At 35.4% G+C, this 18,601-nt stretch overlaps 5 protein-coding genes across 9 annotated transcripts; 4 read left to right on the forward strand and 1 right to left on the reverse strand.

Annotated features, from left to right (window-relative positions):
- Positions 1-537: 537 nt before the first annotated feature.
- Positions 538-3,079, reverse strand: bai (Transmembrane emp24 domain-containing protein bai). Of its 2 annotated transcripts, XM_043418250.1 has the most exons (6): positions 2,723-3,079; positions 2,464-2,593; positions 1,923-1,993; positions 1,803-1,805; positions 1,306-1,432; positions 538-1,017 (listed from the first exon to the last, which is right to left on the reverse strand). In XM_043418250.1, the coding sequence occupies exons 1-6, from the start codon at positions 2,900-2,902 to the stop codon at positions 896-898; spliced, it is 633 nt and encodes a 210-aa protein (XP_043274185.1). In that variant the 5' UTR covers positions 2,903-3,079; the 3' UTR covers positions 538-895. The 2 variants fall into 2 exon arrangements, with proteins under 2 accessions (XP_043274185.1, XP_043274187.1); XM_043418252.1 differs by lacking the exon at positions 1,803-1,805 and having other exon boundaries at positions 2,723-3,078.
- A 1,048-nt stretch (positions 3,080-4,127) lies between these two features.
- Positions 4,128-6,270, forward strand: LOC122409215 (spindle and kinetochore-associated protein 1-like). 2 transcript variants are annotated; one of them, XM_043416568.1, is made up of 4 exons: positions 4,128-4,407; positions 4,482-4,599; positions 4,679-5,177; positions 5,476-6,270. In XM_043416568.1, exons 2-4 carry the CDS (start codon positions 4,522-4,524, stop codon positions 5,661-5,663), a joined length of 765 nt encoding a protein of 254 aa, XP_043272503.1. In that variant the 5' UTR covers positions 4,128-4,407; positions 4,482-4,521; the 3' UTR covers positions 5,664-6,270. The 2 variants fall into 2 exon arrangements, with proteins under 2 accessions (XP_043272503.1, XP_043272502.1); XM_043416567.1 differs by having other exon boundaries at positions 4,130-4,407; positions 4,478-4,599.
- LOC122409214 (zinc finger protein 2 homolog) lies at positions 6,121-9,315 on the forward strand. The gene is made up of 3 exons (XM_043416566.1): positions 6,121-6,202; positions 6,360-6,693; positions 6,863-9,315. Exons 2-3 carry the CDS (start codon positions 6,406-6,408, stop codon positions 8,786-8,788), a joined length of 2,214 nt encoding a protein of 737 aa, XP_043272501.1. The 5' UTR covers positions 6,121-6,202; positions 6,360-6,405; the 3' UTR covers positions 8,789-9,315.
- A 165-nt stretch (positions 9,316-9,480) lies between these two features.
- LOC122409212 (uncharacterized protein C2orf42) lies at positions 9,481-14,003 on the forward strand. 3 transcript variants are annotated; one of them, XM_043416563.1, is made up of 7 exons: positions 9,481-9,610; positions 10,105-10,493; positions 10,745-11,068; positions 11,339-11,555; positions 11,635-11,840; positions 12,084-13,014; positions 13,316-14,003. In XM_043416563.1, the coding sequence occupies exons 2-7, from the start codon at positions 10,107-10,109 to the stop codon at positions 13,483-13,485; spliced, it is 2,235 nt and encodes a 744-aa protein (XP_043272498.1). In that variant the 5' UTR covers positions 9,481-9,610; positions 10,105-10,106; the 3' UTR covers positions 13,486-14,003. The 3 variants fall into 3 exon arrangements, with proteins under 3 accessions (XP_043272498.1, XP_043272499.1, XP_043272500.1); XM_043416564.1 differs by lacking the exon at positions 9,481-9,610 and adding an exon at positions 9,671-9,807; XM_043416565.1 differs by lacking the exon at positions 9,481-9,610 and adding an exon at positions 9,767-9,879.
- Positions 14,004-14,935: 932 nt separating this feature from the next.
- On the forward strand, positions 14,936-17,888 carry bic (bicaudal). Its single transcript, XM_043416913.1, has 4 exons — positions 14,936-15,209; positions 16,662-17,033; positions 17,382-17,518; positions 17,644-17,888. Exons 1-3 carry the CDS (start codon positions 15,132-15,134, stop codon positions 17,499-17,501), a joined length of 570 nt encoding a protein of 189 aa, XP_043272848.1. The 5' UTR covers positions 14,936-15,131; the 3' UTR covers positions 17,502-17,518; positions 17,644-17,888.
- The last annotated feature ends 713 nt before the right edge of the window (positions 17,889-18,601 follow it).

The following is an 18,601-nucleotide window of genomic DNA, read 5'->3' on the forward strand; positions in this document are numbered from 1 at the left end:
ATATTTGGATATACAGTTTTTAACTTTAATTTTCTTTTTTTTTTAAATTTTGCCAACTTACCTTTCCATGCAAATTTAGTTCGCGTGAAAACGGTGCTTCCAAAAATACAACGTATCAGCGAAAAAAATTAAAAACAATTCTTTTTGCTTGAATATTCAGATGAATACGCGAAAAAGTAGACAACGAAGTATATTATATGGATATTATTTATCACTGTCGGTCGTACGAGAAACTCAATTAACCTTTTCAATAAAAAATATTACATACAAATAGATTTTTTATATGGATAAAGTTCCATCATCTGCATCAGTAGTTTTTTTTTTTTAAATCAGACCGACGAAAAAGTTTAAAGTTTGTGATAAATAACAGATATCACATATGAGTAAAATTTTTCATTTTTTCAATTTTGATGAGTAAAAATTTCTTATCAAATATTGCATAAGAAATTCACGTTGTTTCGGTTATTTACGTACTGCCGAACGATTCTTTGAATGTTCAATGTTTTGCTTACTCATGATATGAAATCAAATAACGTGTTTTTCTTACGCTAATCGTTAATTTAATCTTTTCATACAAATCATGTACGTCATCGTAGCTTCCTTCGTACACATTCAATTTCGCTGTTTTTTTTTTAAATAAGACTTTTGTATAGAATATGAAACATCGCTGGTGTAGTGAAAATGGTCAGGATCTTCCTTGTACAATATTCTTAATGCACAATACAAGTGTTTTTTTTGTTTCTTTCGGCTTTTCATTTTTCGCTTAAACAATATTGTTCTGAGCCTTCACTCCACATTATACGATGTTTCTTTCCATCGAGTCGCACTTATCAACGACGCTCTCAAGATTCGTCTGCCACATATGAATTCTCACACTGGGAGACATTTTTCTTCTTTACTCTATCAACTTCTTTGCTCTGAAGAAACGCCTCAGATAGAATATTTGCCAGGTCGCCAATCCCAGGAGACAACCCATTGAGAATATGCTAAAGTACAAGACACGTGCGTTCGTCGTTTCTGTAAGTTTGAAGAATAACATTTTTTAATAATAACATTAGTCGAATAATATTTAATAAATATTAGTGATCATTAAGAGACAACTGAATACAACTAGAATAAACGTCCGGATAATAAAAGTTATAAGAACAAACAGTTTTTTTTCAATAAAATGCCGAAGCTTTGTATTATTATTTTCCAAAATCTTGAACATGAAAAAAATTATCTTCGTTTTCAAAGAAAAGAAAAAAGATTGATCTAATTGAAGTAGATCTTATTTTAAGTATAGTAGAAAAGTATTTATTTTACCATTAGTGTCTCTCATCTGTTCCTCATTCTTGCGCATTTTCGCAAAGTCTTGAACAATTGCTTTGGACAAATGTTCCAGTTGTTCGAGTTCCACTTCGATGGGCTTAAGCTTAGCAGCTTCACCAAGCTATCAAATAATTGAATTGTTATTATATCAAATTGCATTACTAAGCTGTCGTCCACAATTTCTATTAAAAATCACAAAACGTTGTTTAATTGTGTTGATCACCCGTGAAAACGAATGGTGGGATAGGACAGAAAAAACCAAAAAGTCTGCATTTTGGCTCCACAGGAGAAAATTCAAAAAGTATAAAAATTTCACTGTAGGTTAGGACCATTGAAACATGCTGACACAAAAAAATAAAAAGTACGACACTATGGAAAAGGATGATTCAAATAAAATACAAACGCTGTCTCAACGAAGCGACTAATTACTACATACAGTGTCTTTCTAAACTATAAGATGCATGGAAAAATACAAATTATTTCCAATTTACCAGCTGCGCGCCGAAACAAGTGACATAAAACAAGACAGAAAAAGTAGATTCAGAAAATTATGATCCTCCGAGTAGCTCAATATCAATTGAAAATTCTACTATATGAAAATGGGAACTTACACCCTCGTAACTCTTTGCTTCAACTCCATGTTTTGTGATTAGTTTTACTTCTTGCCTTACCCCGCGTTGATCTGGAATACATAGATAAATAAAAATAAATATGGATCATTTCATCATCCTCAAAAATATAACTGGGGAATGCTGAATAATATATTTTGTAAAATCATAAATCTTTTTATAATTGTTGTATACAACTGAAAGAACATTTGGTACCAAAAGAGTTAATATTTAATGAAATTGAGAAGTACAAATAACCTCCTTATGATTTTTAAAAAACACATTGATTTACATAGCTATAAAACCTTAATAATGGTTTAAGAAAGAAACAACAAAGTGCAGTCGGCAAAAAAATCGACATATCGATGGCCTTTGCGAGTGAATAGAAGTATTGAAGGTTATGTTGTACTTTGCACTGTGAAGATATTTTTTTAAATAATAAAATAATGTGCAATAACAGAAGGGAAATTAAGTCGCAGGAAAAAATTGCAAGTTCGATTATGATAAGTGCGTGACGAAACGTTTTGATAAAATGAATACTTACTGGCGGGTACTCTGGAAACGAAGCAAATTTCGAAGACGTCGTACGTTTCCGTAACGAATGAAAATTTCAAAGATTTCCGAGGAGGTATGTCGTCTTTTTGGGCAAGGATGTGTCCTTTGGAATCTGTGACCTGAATCACGGGGAACGAAAAAAAGAAATAACATCGGGAACTTCAGGATAAAGCCATATTGCAGGTTAGTGAACATAACCTCAATAGTTATGAAAATGATAAAATTTTTCTAGAAAGTTCGACACCTACGATACAATCCATTCTTTGACCTGGTGCCTCGGAGATTTCGTACTCGCCGGTCACAAGGACATCGCCCATGAGTTCTTCTTTCAAACATTTTCGTTCGTTCGGCTCCGCATACCAATTGATACAATGAACATCGACAATGAAAAACGCCAACGCGATAAACGCCCACTTCGAATGATCCATTATTGTTTATTTTAGTGAAGTACGGAATATCACGATTTGTATTTAATTTTTAAATGTTTCACGATAAGGAAAATGAGAATAACAGGACAAAGTTTTAGCGAGAAATTGTCAACGGACCTCCGTCAACATTGCGATGAGTTGGCAGCCATTGGGGATGGCAACTTGACGTAGGATATCCTCATCCACGTCACCTGCCGTGTATGGAGGGGGCTTATTTGACTTTTTGTGAACATGAAAACAAGATCGACTGTTTTTGAATTTTTTATTTTCAATGTAAATCGTTTGTCGCGCTCCTTGTGGGTGATTGTGTCGGCTCAAAAGTCACATTTGTCAAAAATATTAGTTAGAAAAAAACAAAAAAAATCCTTATGCATTATGTAAAATTACCAGATTGGAACGGTTGTAAAGTAAAAATAATAGCTGTATTATGAAAAAATAACATTTTTGTAGCGAGGTTTTCAATCATCCGAAACTTTTATCGGTGGAATTGTTTTTAATGTATTTTAGTTATTTACAATGGTGAAGTTTTCATTTATTCAATATCTATTGTGAACTTTAAACTGATGAGCTTTACGCTATAGTTGCTATTATTATTATATTGTTTTACAACATATCCATGCTGTTTTTATTGTTGTTTCATTTAACAACTTTCCGTAAGCATCAATATTATCTGCTGTAATAGTTGAATTATTATCATAATTTTTTAAAAAAGTTATTGATGTACTCGTTTTTTTTATTCAATCTTCACATATAATGATGCTCTTGATTTATATCACGGCTAAACGAAAATTTGGGATCGTTGTTATTCTAGTTCAAACAATATTTTGCTCTGACGGCTTGAGTGACATGACGAATGAGAGAAATTTCATTTGAAATGCGCCCAAACATTAGTGGTCTCATTGGCTATAAAAAAAATTTATATCACGAATACTTCTTCCCTCCCCGCCAATCCCTTTTTTCTTCGCCGCTACTGGCTAGTTTTTCATTCATTACTTCTCGTCTAAGGTCAATAATATTGCGCAATATAGGTGGTGATTGCACAATATTATTGAACGTGTAGATGTAGTATTGAAACATTGCGCAATCATTGGACAGAAGTTTGAGCTATCTTAAATTTATGGCGCACTACACACCATACTAACTTATTGTGCAATATTACTGTGCAATATTATTGACGACCGTGTGACCGTGTGTAGCGGGCCTAACCTCCTCACAATTGGTCCAGAGGTTTCCTTTCTCAAACGTTTATCATTTCCATGACGTAAGTTCGTATTTAAACGTCCGTTATTTTTCTCACATGGAACCAACAGAAATTACAGAGATACAGAGTTACCCTAACATGAGAGCAAAGCAGTAGAAAACAAGTATCAGAATTTGTTTATCAAGATTCAATAAATCGTTCAATAGACTACAGGGACTACAGGCAATGATTTCGTTGGAAAGGTTATTGCAGGATCGAGTTACAAGAATAGAAGAGCTTAATACGGCAACTGTATTTTTGAGACGTGAGTACGATCAAGTGGATATCATCTCATATATGTCACTGATTATTATCTCAGTTGTTCTACTTCACAGATAGAAATGCTCTCAAGGAACAGTTGCTCGAGGCGAAATTGGAAATGGATACAATAACGAAGGGTGTTGATCTGATGAAAACCGATCTCGAAAAAATGAAAGCACAAAATGTTTACTGTCGCGTAAGATGAGAAAAAAAATTATCACCATACTAACGATGTAATAACTGAAGAAATTATAGAGAAATTAAAACTTTCACAGGATTTATTAGAGAAATTGGAATGGCTCAACACAAAAATTGTTCATTTGACAGAAAATTTACCGGCTCAATTCCTTCAAGAGTTCATTAGTCTGAATGAAGAACCATCTCCGATAGTAGAACATTCTAATGTTGCACATCAAACACCCAAAACCCTCTCCACAGAAGAAGAGGTTGGAACTGTTGCTTCTCAAGTGGGCAACATAAAACTAATTGGTTCTGAACCTCGTATTCAGGATTGCAAGAAAACGTTATTTGGAAATGCAAAAGATGATCGCACTATGGATTTCATCACGAAAGAAGAGTTTTCTAAAGTACCTAAATATATGATAGGACGACAAACTCTCGCGATGCTCAATGAACTTGTTACTGCAATTAATGCAACTGTTGAAGAAAAATATTCTATATTAGCTCTCGGACGAGCTGGAGCTCGAAAAAAAGGAAAATTGGATTTGTATATGAGTTTGGAAAGAGAAAAAATGTCCGGCCTATCCGGGGGAGGTATGCAAAATATTATTTTCAATATAATATATTGGACTAGTAAAATTATTAAAATAGCATATTTACAAATTTTACCATTTTTTCAATTACTGTCTCTCAATTTGTTCTTGCATTCATTTATTCGTTTGTTTATAAATTCATTTCAATGCTTATTGACTCCATTTGCATATATTTCATCAGTTTGAATCAAAATCGAAATTTGTCCCCATTAATTATAATGTTTGTAAACGGTGAAAATCGTTTACTCGATTGATCGCATCATCAAGGTATTTAAAAATTGGTGACAATGAATTTTCAGATCCGTTATATTCCTTCACTGCAGAAGATTACGAAAGGCAAACAAACACGAAGTTGGATAAGAAAAAATTGAATTTATTGACGGTTTTACGTCACTGTAAGAGACTGAAGGAATTAAGAAGTGGCAAGAGTGTACAATATGTTCTAATTCCTAGTTGGGAACGCGGCGAATCCGGAAATAACGAATAGTTTATAGAATATAAGGCTGTAAATCAATTTTGTATAAATTCCGATATTTTTATTGTGTTGTGGATCAATTTTGCGATAGCTTCTAATTCGGGAAGTAAAATTTTCAAAGGCCATTGTCCGAGTGGAAATAAAAAAAGCATCAGCCCATGGAGAAAAATGTGCTGATCGCCTTTGATATTTCGATAGGACAAACCGTGAAAAAAATTTTATTCCGAAATTTGCAGTTGTCTACCTCTTGCACTCATGATAGCTCCGTCGGTATGACTGCTAGTGTGTTAAAAATTTAATACATTTTTACAACAGAACTTCTAAACCAGTGTTGGTTATTCAATTTGGCGAGAAAAAAAAAACAAATTAAAATCGGAGGCTCTACAGCAATTGTTTTGAGGTTGCCTGGGTGGCGTGTGTTTAGAGACGAACTCGAGAGAGATCCAAGAAGCCGAGCCTTTGAATCAGCAGAGTTTAAACCTTCGTATTCATGAGTTTGCCATGATATTTGGAAATTTTGAAAGCCCGCGTCAGTCATTCTTTACTACCAGGTAAAAATGGGAACTTGTCGAGTTTTCTCTTATGTAAATAATCATATAATAAAATGTGTTGAAGAAGAGTTCCACGGATTCTTTTTCATGAATTACATATAAGGGTTCCAGGAAACGTTATTGATTGTATTTAGTGCAAGTTTTTTTTTCTAACAAGACAAGTGATACGACAATAAGAACAAGTGTTGAACGATAAAATCGCAATGACGAGTACGATTAAAGCCGATTCGATGAGTACGTCATTGAGCGAAGAAGAGGAGGATTATTTAGACGACGTTGAAGAGATGGGTTTCATCGGATCCCAGGACGATCCATTGTCGACGAATGAAATTATCGAGCAAGAAACTAAATCGGCTTCGAACGTGAACGATAGAAATCCTGGTCTTTGCCGATTGTGCGCTGGCCAAGCGATCAATCCCGTTTATATTTATTCAGAGTTTGGAGAGTCAATGAAGCTTGCACACAAAATGAATACGTGTTTGAGTGTCAAGGTAAAAATCAGGTCGATTATTCATCGTGCATCGTTACAATTTTTTTTTTATCACTTTTTAACGTGCGAAGCATGTTTTCATACGAGTTTCCAATTTTCTACGGTTACGTATATTTTTTTTTTTTTTTCATATTCGATATACGCAAATAATTGCATTTGATTGATTACAGATACGAAAAACAGATGATTTGCCAAAGCAATTGTGTCACGTTTGCGTCGAGAAAATCAATTGGTGCGATGCCTTTGACGAGCAATGTATAAAAGCGGAGGAGACTCTGGAAACGATATTACGAGAGGAAAAAGAACGTTCGGGAAATACGGAAATAGCTCCAATGGATATTCAATGTGACGAGGTGTCTTGTCCTTTGTGCGTCGAAGGTCACATGCGTACGAGCAACGAGCTGAAGAACTTACAATCAGAATTGTACGACAGTGACATCGTCTTGGAAAGCAGCGACGAAGAAAAAATGTTGGGAAATTTAGATACTGAAAGATTCAAATCACGAGACAATATCGACGCGCTCGGCTCTTTCGGTAACACGCAACAATATTTGAAATGCGGAGCTTGCATGAATCTGTATCATACGAAAGAGAGTCTCGACGTACACAAATGCAAGCCAAACGTTCAGCTGACTTCGAGGCCCTGGAAATGTTTCATTTGCGAGGCGACTTTTCCATTCGAAGAACGACTGAATTTTCATCTGCAATTCCATAACGGCGCTAAAGAGCTCTATTGCGAGATATGTAAAATACCGTTCGTCAAAGAATTGAAAGCGTTTTATCACTACAAGCGTTACCACTGTGAGGACAAGAGCGTTTCTTGTTTACAGTGTGGAAAGCTATTTGTAACTCAACAAGAATTGAAAATCCACGTTTGCGTTGATGGCAAAACTCGACCTCACGTTTGTGAGATTTGCAGCAAAGGATTTTCCGACGGTTACACACTGAAGCGTCACGTGGTAACGCACCTCCCGGAAAAACCTTACAAATGCTCGCAATGCTCGAAAAGCTTTACGCAAAAATCACGTTTGAATAAACACATCGCCAGCCACGGTATTGTAATAGAAAATGCCCAAATAGCCTGGAAATGCGTCAAATGCGGTGAAACTTTTGAGACTTGTAACGAGGCCGATGCTCACAATCGTAAATATCACGACGAAAAAATCAGTCTGATCGAAGAATTGACAACGTCCAAAATTTATCATTGCGAATTTTGCAACAGTTATTTCAACGAGCTCGAGAATCTTCGTGTACATGAAAGTCTTCACGTTCTCGAAAAACCGTACACTTGCAATATCTGTGACACCGTTTACAAATCTTACGCCGAGGCCGTTGTGCACTGGAAAGAGCATCCTCGAAGTTTCCGCGTTGTCACTGCTTACATGTGCGATGTCTGCGGCAAGGATATGAAGGAAATGTCGCTTCTGTACAAACACCGACGAAAGAGGCAGCACGTAACGCCTCGGAAGTCGGAAAATGATAATTCTGTGAAGAAATACGTTTGCGAATTGTGCGGAAAAAGCTTTGAAAAATCTGAAGGTATAAGGATTCACGGGAGGGATCAATGTTCGAAATTCCCCTGCGATATTTGTGGCAATTTATTACCAACTGCGAATTCGTTGCACGCCCATAAGAGACGTCACAGTGGTTTAAGGCCGTACGTATGTAACATCTGTGGCAAAAGTTACACGCAATCGAGCCACATGTGGACTCACAAGAGATTTCACATGGGCGTCAAACCCTACGCTTGTCAATATTGCGATCAAAGATTCACCATAAAACCCGACCTCGCCGATCACACAAGGAAAAAGCACACGAGAGAACGACCTTTCAAATGCGACGTTTGTAACAAAGCTTTTCTCACTGGATCAGTCTTCTATCAACACAGATTAATTCATCGTGGCGATCGACGCTATAAATGCCATTATTGCGAAAAAGCTTTCACTCGAACCGAAGCGCTAAACAACCACATCAAAATTCACACCGGTGAAAAACCACACGCCTGCGACGTTTGTGGAAGATGCTTCAGACAAAAAGGAGATATGAGGAAACACAGGCGAACCCAGCATAATGTTACGAAAGATGAATTACCTTGAAAGGGGAATTTCACAGCGATTTATTACCTACCATTCATACTCATGAGTCTTTTTAAAAGTCTTCTCTTTTATATTTTTTCTCGAAGATTCGTTTCTCTTCGTTAAAGCCAGTTACGGATTCCGTCGTAAATATATATTTTTTTTTTCTATGACAATCGCAGTTGTATGTAGAATTATACTCCGAAATATTGGTGAATTTGTTCAAGTTTATTCATTAGAAAATTAGCACGTTTTCTTTGATTTCTACAGAATAATACTTAATTTCATTTTTGGTATTTACTCGCATTAGTCACAAATCTCATTCGACGAGAATTTGAGTAGGGATTTGAGCATAAAGAACGCACGGTAAGTTTCATTACTTATTTTTTACATTAAATCCAAAGATTTCGTTATATGAAAGGATAAACTTCGAATTTAGCCGGGTTTAATGCCCGAAGTATCAGATTTCCGAAATGTTTGTATTTTCTCATTTTTTTTTTTAAGGTAATTTTCTAATTTTTTATTAGTCGGATAGATACAAAGATGTTATAGAGCTTACGCAATAAATTATGTAGATAAAAAAATTCAAATCTTGGAATTATCCGCACATTTTTTAACCATCAATTGATAACTTTATTGCCGGTTGGTAAAATAGAAAGCGATATCCCATCTCGCATATCTCCAGCACTTTCGCCAGCAGGTAGAGCTGTCAGCTTATTTATTTACTAACCAAAAATAACTCAACCGAGAAACAAATCCGAGTTCTAGTAGGACGGAATCTTATTTTTTTTTCAAATTCTATTGACGTAATCCAACGAATAATACACTTGTCACAGGTTACAGGTACAAAAGTTATTGAGTGAAAGAACAAAACGAGAATAAGTTAAAAAGTATGCGGATCTACGTACGCGAGTGTTTGCAAGTAGAGTCTTCGTAATCGCGCCGTCGAAGTGTCACTTGTTTTTTTTTTTGTCTCGTTACTTTCCTTACTCAACTTACAACACGCCTCCCGGAATTATGGCGATTCTTCTTATTGAAATGTGATTGTGAATTGTTTGAGGTTCAATAGCCAAAATGGAATTCATCTCATTCGCAACACATAAAACCAAGAGGGACGAATTTACAAATTGTTTGCAAAAAAACCTCACTGTTGGAATTTTTACTTTTTATATTCAACGAAATTTCATCCACTTAAGATTTTCGAATGTTCCTTGATATTCTCCGCGTTTGTAGTCCGAAAAAATTTATAAATATACCATAACTTTCCTTTGTGCTTCAACAATTTTAACATCATCGGTGAACATTTCAATCTTGAACAAGTCTTGGAATTTTCACAGAAATGTCCAATGAGGAGCGTCTTCGCTCACTTCTCTCCGATCTTGGCAAAGCGACGCTGAGGGGTGTGAGAAAATGTCCCAAATGCGGCACCTATAACGGCTCTCGAGGCTTGTGTTGCAAAAACAAATATTGTAACGCTGTTTTCAAAGAGCCCGGAGAAAGGCGGAAACTATCCACCGAAGCTTGCAAACTTATAACCGGATCTACTACTCAAGTATTTTCTGTTCGTGTACGCGATAAAGGACCTGATTATCGAGGATTCGTTCAATTGCCACTGATCAATGCATCTGTTTCTAACGAAATCACAACTCTCTTACCACAAACTACCGCTCTGTGCTTTGTCGATAGTTGTGAAAAAAGTTTTGACACAAGTGTCCTAAAATGTCACGTGAGTAATAAATAACATATATTTTATTGATTTTTTCTATCAATGTTAAAAATGACTGTTGAGTGATTAAAACAAAATTGAAATGGTTTTTTTGTTCATGCGTTTTGTTCAAGCATTTCCCATATTCTAGTTTCACAACATTCGATCTAACAAAAAAAATGGTGATTGATTATTTGAAGTATAATTGAATCAAAAAAATAAAAATAAAATAAAATGATCTTTTTTTTGCGTAACACTTTTTGTTATTTCAGGAAGAAGATATTGGCGATTTGACAGTACCAACGTGTCAGCACATTCAAGCAGCACTACGATGTTACGCCGAAGCTCAACCACTTACCTTGAGAAATTCGATTCTATCATCGTTAAACGTTAACAATGAAATCAAGCAAGAAATCTGGCTGCTTGCAACCGAAACATCAGGCCCTCTTGTGCAAAGAGTCTCGAAGAATATAATGGCTGTAAAGTGCAAAGCATCCCCTAAACATCCCCTGGGGTATCTTCATTTTTCATTTTACGTGACCAAATTGAAAGATCGAACGGAGCATCGATATTTGTGCAGTTGTACAGCCTTTAAAGTGAATATACCTTTCATTCATATTCAAATGCTCGGTTTCTTCAGTAATCAACTCTCATTTGATATTTATTAGTTCAAACAAAAACAAATAGAATGAGTTTCTAATTAAATAGTCCAAATCACTCACCCAAATTACATGTATTAAACCATTGACTTCTTTTCAAAGTGACATCTAATACGCATCTAATTAAGGAAACTGAAGACTGGAACGAACGTTCATCAGCACTCAATAACATTTGTATTAAACTATTATTCTTATTATTCTGTTAAGGCTCCGATAAAAGTAATTGGTGAAAAGGTTGAGAATCAGACTGTCCCCGCTCAAAGATGCGCACATTTTTACGCCTGTGTTTGTGCATTTGCAAGCGATCCAAAATTGTCCGAAGAATTCGATTATTATATAAATCTCGATCAATCGGATTTGAGAGTACAAAAGTCAATGGACAGTTCGTTTCAAAATGATGAGTCTGATAAAATCATTGGAATGGGTGAGTAGCCATATCATAAACGAAATGAGTGATGAAAATTACCGCAGAATTGATCTTGCATCTTGCTTGGTTCCTGTAGATTTGGAAAATCTCACTCCAGACGACAACGACACACAATTGCTAATATTTCGCGACGATACTTTGGCTGTGCAGAGTTTAGATGCTGGAAGACTCGATATTGATTCCATGAATTTAGAACCATCGATTTTACAGAACAGCATCGTTGGAAGTATCGATGTCGAATGCGATCGCGCATTGCTCGATGATAATAGTATCATTTCTCAGGTAAACCAATCGATCGTCTTAAACTGTGCATGAATACATAAAATACTTCGGTTTTCATAACAAATGAGGAATTCATTGAAAGAAAACTTTGTGAACTTGAAATACTTCAGGATTTTCAATTTTTTTTTTAATCTTCCGATTTGTCGTTTTTTATGAACTTGAAGAGAACTAGAAAAATTAAGCGACTAAAATAAATGTATTTTTGATGACTCTCATAAATAGAAATTTATTTGAAAAATTTAGATCCACAATTCGGAGGTGATGGATCAAAGAGTAGTGTTGGAGGGCAACAACGTGAAAATTTTGGACGATCAATCGGAAATTGAGGCAAAATACAATATATTGAACAGCAGTGGTTATTTGTTGGACGAGAGCAACATAAAAGTACTAAACAGCGGCACCGTTAAAGTGTTGGAAGGCCAAACAATACTCGAAGCAAATAATTTGAAGTTGTTACATACCAGTGGAATAATGGATGCATGTGGGATAAAAATAATTGAAAAAAGTGCGTTATTGCAGTGTGATTGTAGCGTGGCATCGCAAAGTGAGCACACGAGTCCAGCAGCAGTAATGCCTTCAAGTTCGTCGAAAAGAAAAAGGGACGAAAAACTCGCGAGCACGACAAATACGACGAGCATAAATAATCTAAATTCGATCGAGAATCGAAAAGCGAGAACGAAGCCACCAACGATATTAAAAAAATATACAAACACGATGGAAACTTTGGACGAGGCAAACACGAGCCTTTCATTTATCAAGTGGCTTGCATCAATTACCGAGCGTATCAACCAAACAATGCATTTTCAATTCGATGGAAAACCCGATCCGTTGGTATTTCACGTGCCTCAAATCTTTTTCGATTGCCTTCGCGAACGAATATCATGCGGTGGTAAAAAAAAACGATTACCCAATTCAACAACTGCTTTTGTTCGGAAAGATGGTGTTCCTTTGGGCACTTTTACTAAATACACTTGGCAGATAACCAACATTCTACACGTTAAAAGTATTTTCGAAACTCCCCTCATACCGCTCGAGATCACCAGAAGTTTCGTTCAACATTCTGACGGCACTTATGAACTTTACAAACGAGAAGAAACAGAAATTGATCGGTTTAAAAAAACCGGTAACAAAGCTCTGATTAAACCTCTGGAGTTGAAAACGTATTTGAAAGTTGGTGCGTATAAATTTTAACTACTCATCTCGATTTTTTTCGTCAATAATTCAAGAAAAACAGTGACCATCATTTTCAACTAAACTTGATTACTTATCGGAATTAACTAGATTGCTCAAAATTTCAATTGGTTCGTTTTGTGCGAATCTGTCAAAATTTTACTGTTTTCACGAAAAAATGAGTAATCGATCGGAACTAATATCAATCTGAATCTTGATCAGTTGAGCTGGATTTTCTTTACACTCGAGGTTGATCTGCTCGAAAGTTTTTCAGCACAGTTAGTTGTAACTTCCTTTGATTGCAGGAAATACATCGCCGAACCAGATCGAGCCAACGCCATTTTTGATTGAATGGATACCGGATATACTTCCTGTGTCCAAAATAGGTGAGCTCAGGATACGATTTGAGTTCGGGCACGTGAAAAACGAAACCCCTCAAAGGTGGAGAAAGCTGGCCTTATCTAAAAACTACTGAGCTCGATAAAAAACAATGCTTGAAAAAGAAAATTTTTCTGAAGGAAGGAAGTAAGACAAAAACTTCGAGGATTCGTTGTTCTCGACGGGAATCATTGTTTGAAAAGCAAACAAACGGAAAATGAATATGTGATATTCACGCGTCTAGAAAATATAGAAAAATAATAATTCGTCTTTATTCTTTCTCGTATATTTGTCATCATATGCATAGCTCGTGCACTAACGTAATCGATTGCGAAATCGGAATAGTGTGTGATGGGTTTAGTGCTGATTTTGTATTTAACACGATGCAAATCATTTGTACATATTGTGTGTAGTTGAATTTTCGTTGTGACTTCAGCCTATTTAGCAATTCATCTTTTTAACCATTTTTCCGTTTTATCAATCGAGAATGAAAATTACTATTGTGCAGATTAAACGAGCGGATGAAAAGATGAATTGGCGATCGAGGGGTTTGAGACACGAAAAATACCAACATTATTTATATTTGTAAAAATTAATAAATTCCTGTTTTCAATAGTCACGTGTTTCATTTTAATGAATAAAAACCTTCGAAAATTCAATTTGGTTAAAGAAACAGGTGCAGCGTGATATATTTTTTGAAACCTGTCGTTATTGATAAGACAATTGATTATTGATCGTGGAAGAGAAAAAAATATTAAAGCTACGCTTATATTCATTTGCTCTAACAATATTTATTTATTTTCTTCCAAAATTTTGAGTTATTTTTTAAGTACAAATTGCCCGAATGTTAAGTTCAAAAAATTTAGTAGGATTGATTTCTCATGCGACCTATATGAGTATAAGGTTTGTAATGAAAGGCTGCTTGTAATCGAACTATTATTATTTTTTTACAAAAATTATTTCGGTTACCGCATTCGGACGTTGTATTGGCCGTATTGCATCTCGCGCATGCGTGTTTAGAATTTTTCCTTTTTCTTGTGCTTTCTCTCTTTCTCTATTCGCAAATATTTCTCTCTTACATTAGCCAGTAGCCAGTCCAATTCGGATGCACGTCCAAATGCATAATTAAAAAAGAATGAAGACAGGGTCACTTCACGAGTTTGAAAAAAATCAAATAACACTTCGGAATATTTTCTCGTAACGATCCTTAGTTGTCCACCACCACCGCCGGGGGCACAAAATATTTTGGTGAAAAAAAAATTGTTCTCCAATTTTTCTTTTCTAAAGTTGTCAGCATTGCAAACGTATAGTTTCTGAAAACTACGAGTATCAAATCTGTTGTTAGTTCTCACTTATTTCGCTACGCAATTAATAATGATAAGAATCCGGAAATATAATAAAAGAATTCATAAAATTAGAAACTTTTTATTTTCCTCAGACAGAGGAGTATTTTTTGTAAACAACGAATTTTCTATTTTTTTATAAACGATTCAGTTCTATCACTGACTTTGGCGGATGAGAAGGGGATCGCGAGCGCGACGGAAGTCGACTCTGACGTAGAATAGTTATAGAGAAGCTAACTTCCATTTTCTTGACCCTTTCGCGGCCAACAGTGAGCACGTGTTTTGTTGCCGGCCGCTTGGGTCGTCTTGATTTTTTTCTGCCTGAATATCTATTGCTTCGAGCAATTTTTATCATCGAAACCAGTGTTTGATTAATATTTTGAGCAAACAACCGTTCGAAATGAATCCCGAGAAGCTGAAGAAACTCCAGGCACAAGTGAGGATTGGTGGCAAGGGTACACCCCGTCGTAAGAAGAAGGTATGATGAAATTAAACAGCCTCAATTACAATTAATCTTTAGAAGAATGAATTATCGATCTCTCGAAAATTATGGCTTTGTTACATATAATGAATAACAATGTGAGTGATGTTGCGATCATCGTTGACAACGTTTTTTTGTTCCAATCGTGACGCCCCCCAACTCGATACATTTTTTATCTCGAAAAATTCATTTGCACATAATTGCGAAAAAATATATTAAAAAACTAGTTTTTTTTTCTACAAATTTATGATCTATTTTCGTGTGAAATTCGACTACGCATGTTCTTTTAAGGGAACATTGGGGCATTGCGAACTATATTATTCAATCTACCGATTTGCCGAATTTTTCCAATGTGTAGAAATTTGAGGCTCTGAAAATCTATTTGAGGACATTAAACCAAAGCATCCAAAGTTTGATTTTTCAGTTTTTATTTTTCTTAACAATCGACACTGATTCTGCAAATTTCCTATTCGAAGTTGGTGCAAAGGGCTAACTGGGTGGCAAAAATTTTTTCACAGTCAAACCAGTGTCATGTTTGAAAGAACGATAAAAAATGATAGAAAAGTCATCAATTTTATGTAAACTCTGCTGGGGTTCAGTGACAAGAAATTTTACTACCAAATATGGTTATCTCCCCATAGCTTGCCTAGAACATAGGTTTGTGACCAGAATAGATTTGGTTATCTTACCACAATTCGAGGTTAACCACTTTCACTATTTCCAAACTTTGTCGAGTAGATTTTTTCATTGACCATGCAATGAAAAGGAGAAAGAAAACAAGTGTTTTGATAAAGATGATTCTAGTGAAATCTCTCTGATAATAGTAGTTATCATTTTTTGAAACCATATGAATAAGTTTTAATTTTTCAGCCCAATTCATCTCGATTCTTAAACATTCTCATTACCATATGAATGATAACTAAATTACAATCAACTCATTAAAATTGTCAAACAATCAACACTAGTTGAACTTGTATTTACATGAATATGAATTCTTCTTGACTTATTTGCTTCGTTATACCTTAAAAGTCTCCTCAATTGACAAACAATTGTCAAAAAATTGATGAGAAATTTAAAGCATAACAATTGAAAAATGGTTTTTTGTCACGGAGGCACATTCTGTTCCTGCTACATGAAAATTGATTTAATTGCTCTTCTCAATCAACATTTAGTATATTTTTATGAGGACGTATTCTTTACTCTTCGAGATAATGATACGTTAGATAGAAAATTTGATTTTTAAGACTCCGTCAACTTTTTTAAATCTTAAAATGCTTTCCCTAACAAATGTTAACGGAAAGAAGTATCTCCATGTTATTATTTATCAAATGTTGTATGTTATCAATTACACTGGTTATTATTGGAAAATCAAACAGTACTTATAAGGTGATAGAAGGAAAATATATACGTATAATCTAATATAAAGGCTTTTATTATTAAAAATTGCAGGTCGTTCACGCAACTGCAGCCACCGACGACAAGAAGCTGCAAAGTTGTTTGAAGAAGTTGTCCGTCAACACAATTCCGGGTATTGAGGAAGTGAATATGATTAAGGATGACGGTACTGTAATTCACTTCAACAATCCAAAAGCCCAAGCCAGTCTTTCGGCGAATACGTTTGCCATCACTGGCCATGGTGAGAACAAACAAATCACAGAAATGTTGCCGAACATTCTGAGTCAGCTTGGTCCTGAAGGTTTGAATCAGCTCAAACAGCTGGCCAGAACAGTAGCTGGCAGCACAGTTGGCAAAGCCACTCTTGCAGAGGACGACGAAGTGCCCGATCTTGTTGAGAATTTTGACGAGGCGAGCAAAGAGGAGGTAAACGTAAAGAAAAGTTTTTACATGTGTCTCATCATCTTTAATTTTGTTTTTTTATATTTCTGATCACAACTCTTTTGTTTGACGTTCAAAGAATAAGTGTTAAATGTGAAAAAACACCAAAAATTCGTAGAAAGTAATTGTGCTTCTGGCGTAAACGTCATTTTTGAAAAAAAAATAGTTTCTGAGAAGCTTTAGTTTCACTGAATTATGAATAATGAAAAATTAATCTTGAATGAAATTTAATTTGCCAAATAAAAGAAGAAAAAATTGTATTCCGATGTTCGTTGAAATATCAAGTGATATCTGATGAAATATTGATCCAAAAACGTGATTTCTTATTCAAAGGTTGCGCCAAAGAAGGAAGCGGCCGAAGACGCAAAACCGGCAGCCGTAGAAATAAAAGAAGTTGATGCTGCGCCAGTGGAAGCAAAAAAAGATGCGCCCCTTGCCAAGCCGGAAGCTTAGAGGCCGCTAAGATTAACGTAATTAACTTTATCCTCGCTTATTCTCAATTATCTCGAATTCTCAATGATGAAATAAAAATAACAAGAAAGAAATCAACCAACATCCCTTGCTACGATTCATGATTAATTTTTCGAATTTTCAGATGCTCAGCAAAACACCACACACACACACACACACATACATACACACGCGACACACACATTTAAACTCAGTGGTGATTGGCGGACCATCGAGACACGAGTTGCTTAAGTAATCAGCAAACACAGCTGGGTGAAAAAAAAGAAAAAAAGAAACAAAAAAATTAAAAAAACTCGACAAACATGTTATGCAAACTTGACATTTACCCCCTGGTTACAGTTCTTTAAGTAACAATGGAAAAAAAAAAGATCGTAAATAAATGACGGTCGTTGGCTACTTCAATTGATCGAGAGAGGGATAAAATTTCAATTGTAACATATTTGTCATTCACTTAATCGAGAAAAAAAAACAAACAAAAATTATATGCTTTGCAATATGAATTAGACTATAATCGTGCGTTTTCTCGTTTTCGAATCGAAGGCGAGAAGTCTTGAATTATCCCGTCATGTAATTAGACATTCGTTTACGATTTTAACGTCCTCAGGACAAAGATACAAAAAAAAAATACCTAAGAAAAGTCGATCGAACGAGTTACACATCCTTGTTAAAATAGCCCTGCGTGTTGCAACGCTTTCAAACCGTCACGCGAGAACCTTAGAGGTATCTCGTGTTATTACTATTATGATGATGAATGAATTTGTAGTAGCATTTTTCAGTAAACGAGAAAAAAAAACAAAAACACCCTTATATCGGCTGAGTTATTGCAATTTGTTCTCAAATGGTCTACGCATCGATGCATTTACTGTTTCGTGATCCATCGATCGAAAATCCCTTCTCGATAATGTACGAAAGAAAAAAATACTCGACGAAATTTATTTACGAGCAAATCTGGCGAACGTCGAACCTCAAATTCCTATCGGATTTGGTTTCTGCGGCTTATCTCATCCCGGAACTTTCGTAGCCGGATGTCAAAGTTCACGACCCCCTACTATTAATAATGCTTTTTAATCCTCCGTCGAGAT

The sequence above is a fragment of the Venturia canescens genome, chromosome 4 (assembly GCF_019457755.1).
Source record: "Venturia canescens isolate UGA chromosome 4, ASM1945775v1, whole genome shotgun sequence".
Lineage (NCBI taxonomy): Eukaryota > Metazoa > Arthropoda > Insecta > Hymenoptera > Ichneumonidae > Venturia > Venturia canescens.

Excerpts from the sequence above, each read along its gene's own strand:
- LOC122409215 (XM_043416567.1), top strand. The coding sequence starts at position 4,329 with ATGATTTCGTTGGAAAGGTTATTGCAGGATCGAGTTACAAGAATAGAA. Across the intron at positions 4,600-4,678 it reads CACAAAATGTTTACTGTCGC|GATTTATTAGAGAAATTGGA; the intron begins GTAAGATGAGAA and ends AAACTTTCACAG. Across the intron at positions 5,178-5,475 it reads GTCCGGCCTATCCGGGGGAG|ATCCGTTATATTCCTTCACT; the intron begins GTATGCAAAATA and ends ATGAATTTTCAG.
- LOC122409212 (XM_043416563.1), top strand. The coding sequence starts at position 10,107 with ATGTCCAATGAGGAGCGTCTTCGCTCACTTCTCTCCGATCTTGGCAAA. Across the intron at positions 10,494-10,744 it reads CAAGTGTCCTAAAATGTCAC|GAAGAAGATATTGGCGATTT; the intron begins GTGAGTAATAAA and ends TTGTTATTTCAG. Across the intron at positions 11,841-12,083 it reads ATAATAGTATCATTTCTCAG|ATCCACAATTCGGAGGTGAT; the intron begins GTAAACCAATCG and ends TGAAAAATTTAG.
- LOC122409214 (XM_043416566.1), top strand. The coding sequence starts at position 6,406 with ATGACGAGTACGATTAAAGCCGATTCGATGAGTACGTCATTGAGCGAA. Across the intron at positions 6,694-6,862 it reads ATACGTGTTTGAGTGTCAAG|ATACGAAAAACAGATGATTT; the intron begins GTAAAAATCAGG and ends GATTGATTACAG.
- bai (XM_043418250.1), bottom strand. The coding sequence starts at position 2,902 with ATGGATCATTCGAAGTGGGCGTTTATCGCGTTGGCGTTTTTCATTGTC. Across the intron at positions 1,994-2,463 it reads CGTTTCCAGAGTACCCGCCA|ATCAACGCGGGGTAAGGCAA; the intron begins GTAAGTATTCAT and ends TATGTATTCCAG. Across the intron at positions 1,018-1,305 it reads ACAGATGAGAGACACTAATG|AAACGACGAACGCACGTGTC; the intron begins GTAAAATAAATA and ends TCAAACTTACAG.
- bic (XM_043416913.1), top strand. The coding sequence starts at position 15,132 with ATGAATCCCGAGAAGCTGAAGAAACTCCAGGCACAAGTGAGGATTGGT. Across the intron at positions 15,210-16,661 it reads CACCCCGTCGTAAGAAGAAG|GTCGTTCACGCAACTGCAGC; the intron begins GTATGATGAAAT and ends TAAAAATTGCAG. Across the intron at positions 17,034-17,381 it reads ACGAGGCGAGCAAAGAGGAG|GTTGCGCCAAAGAAGGAAGC; the intron begins GTAAACGTAAAG and ends TCTTATTCAAAG.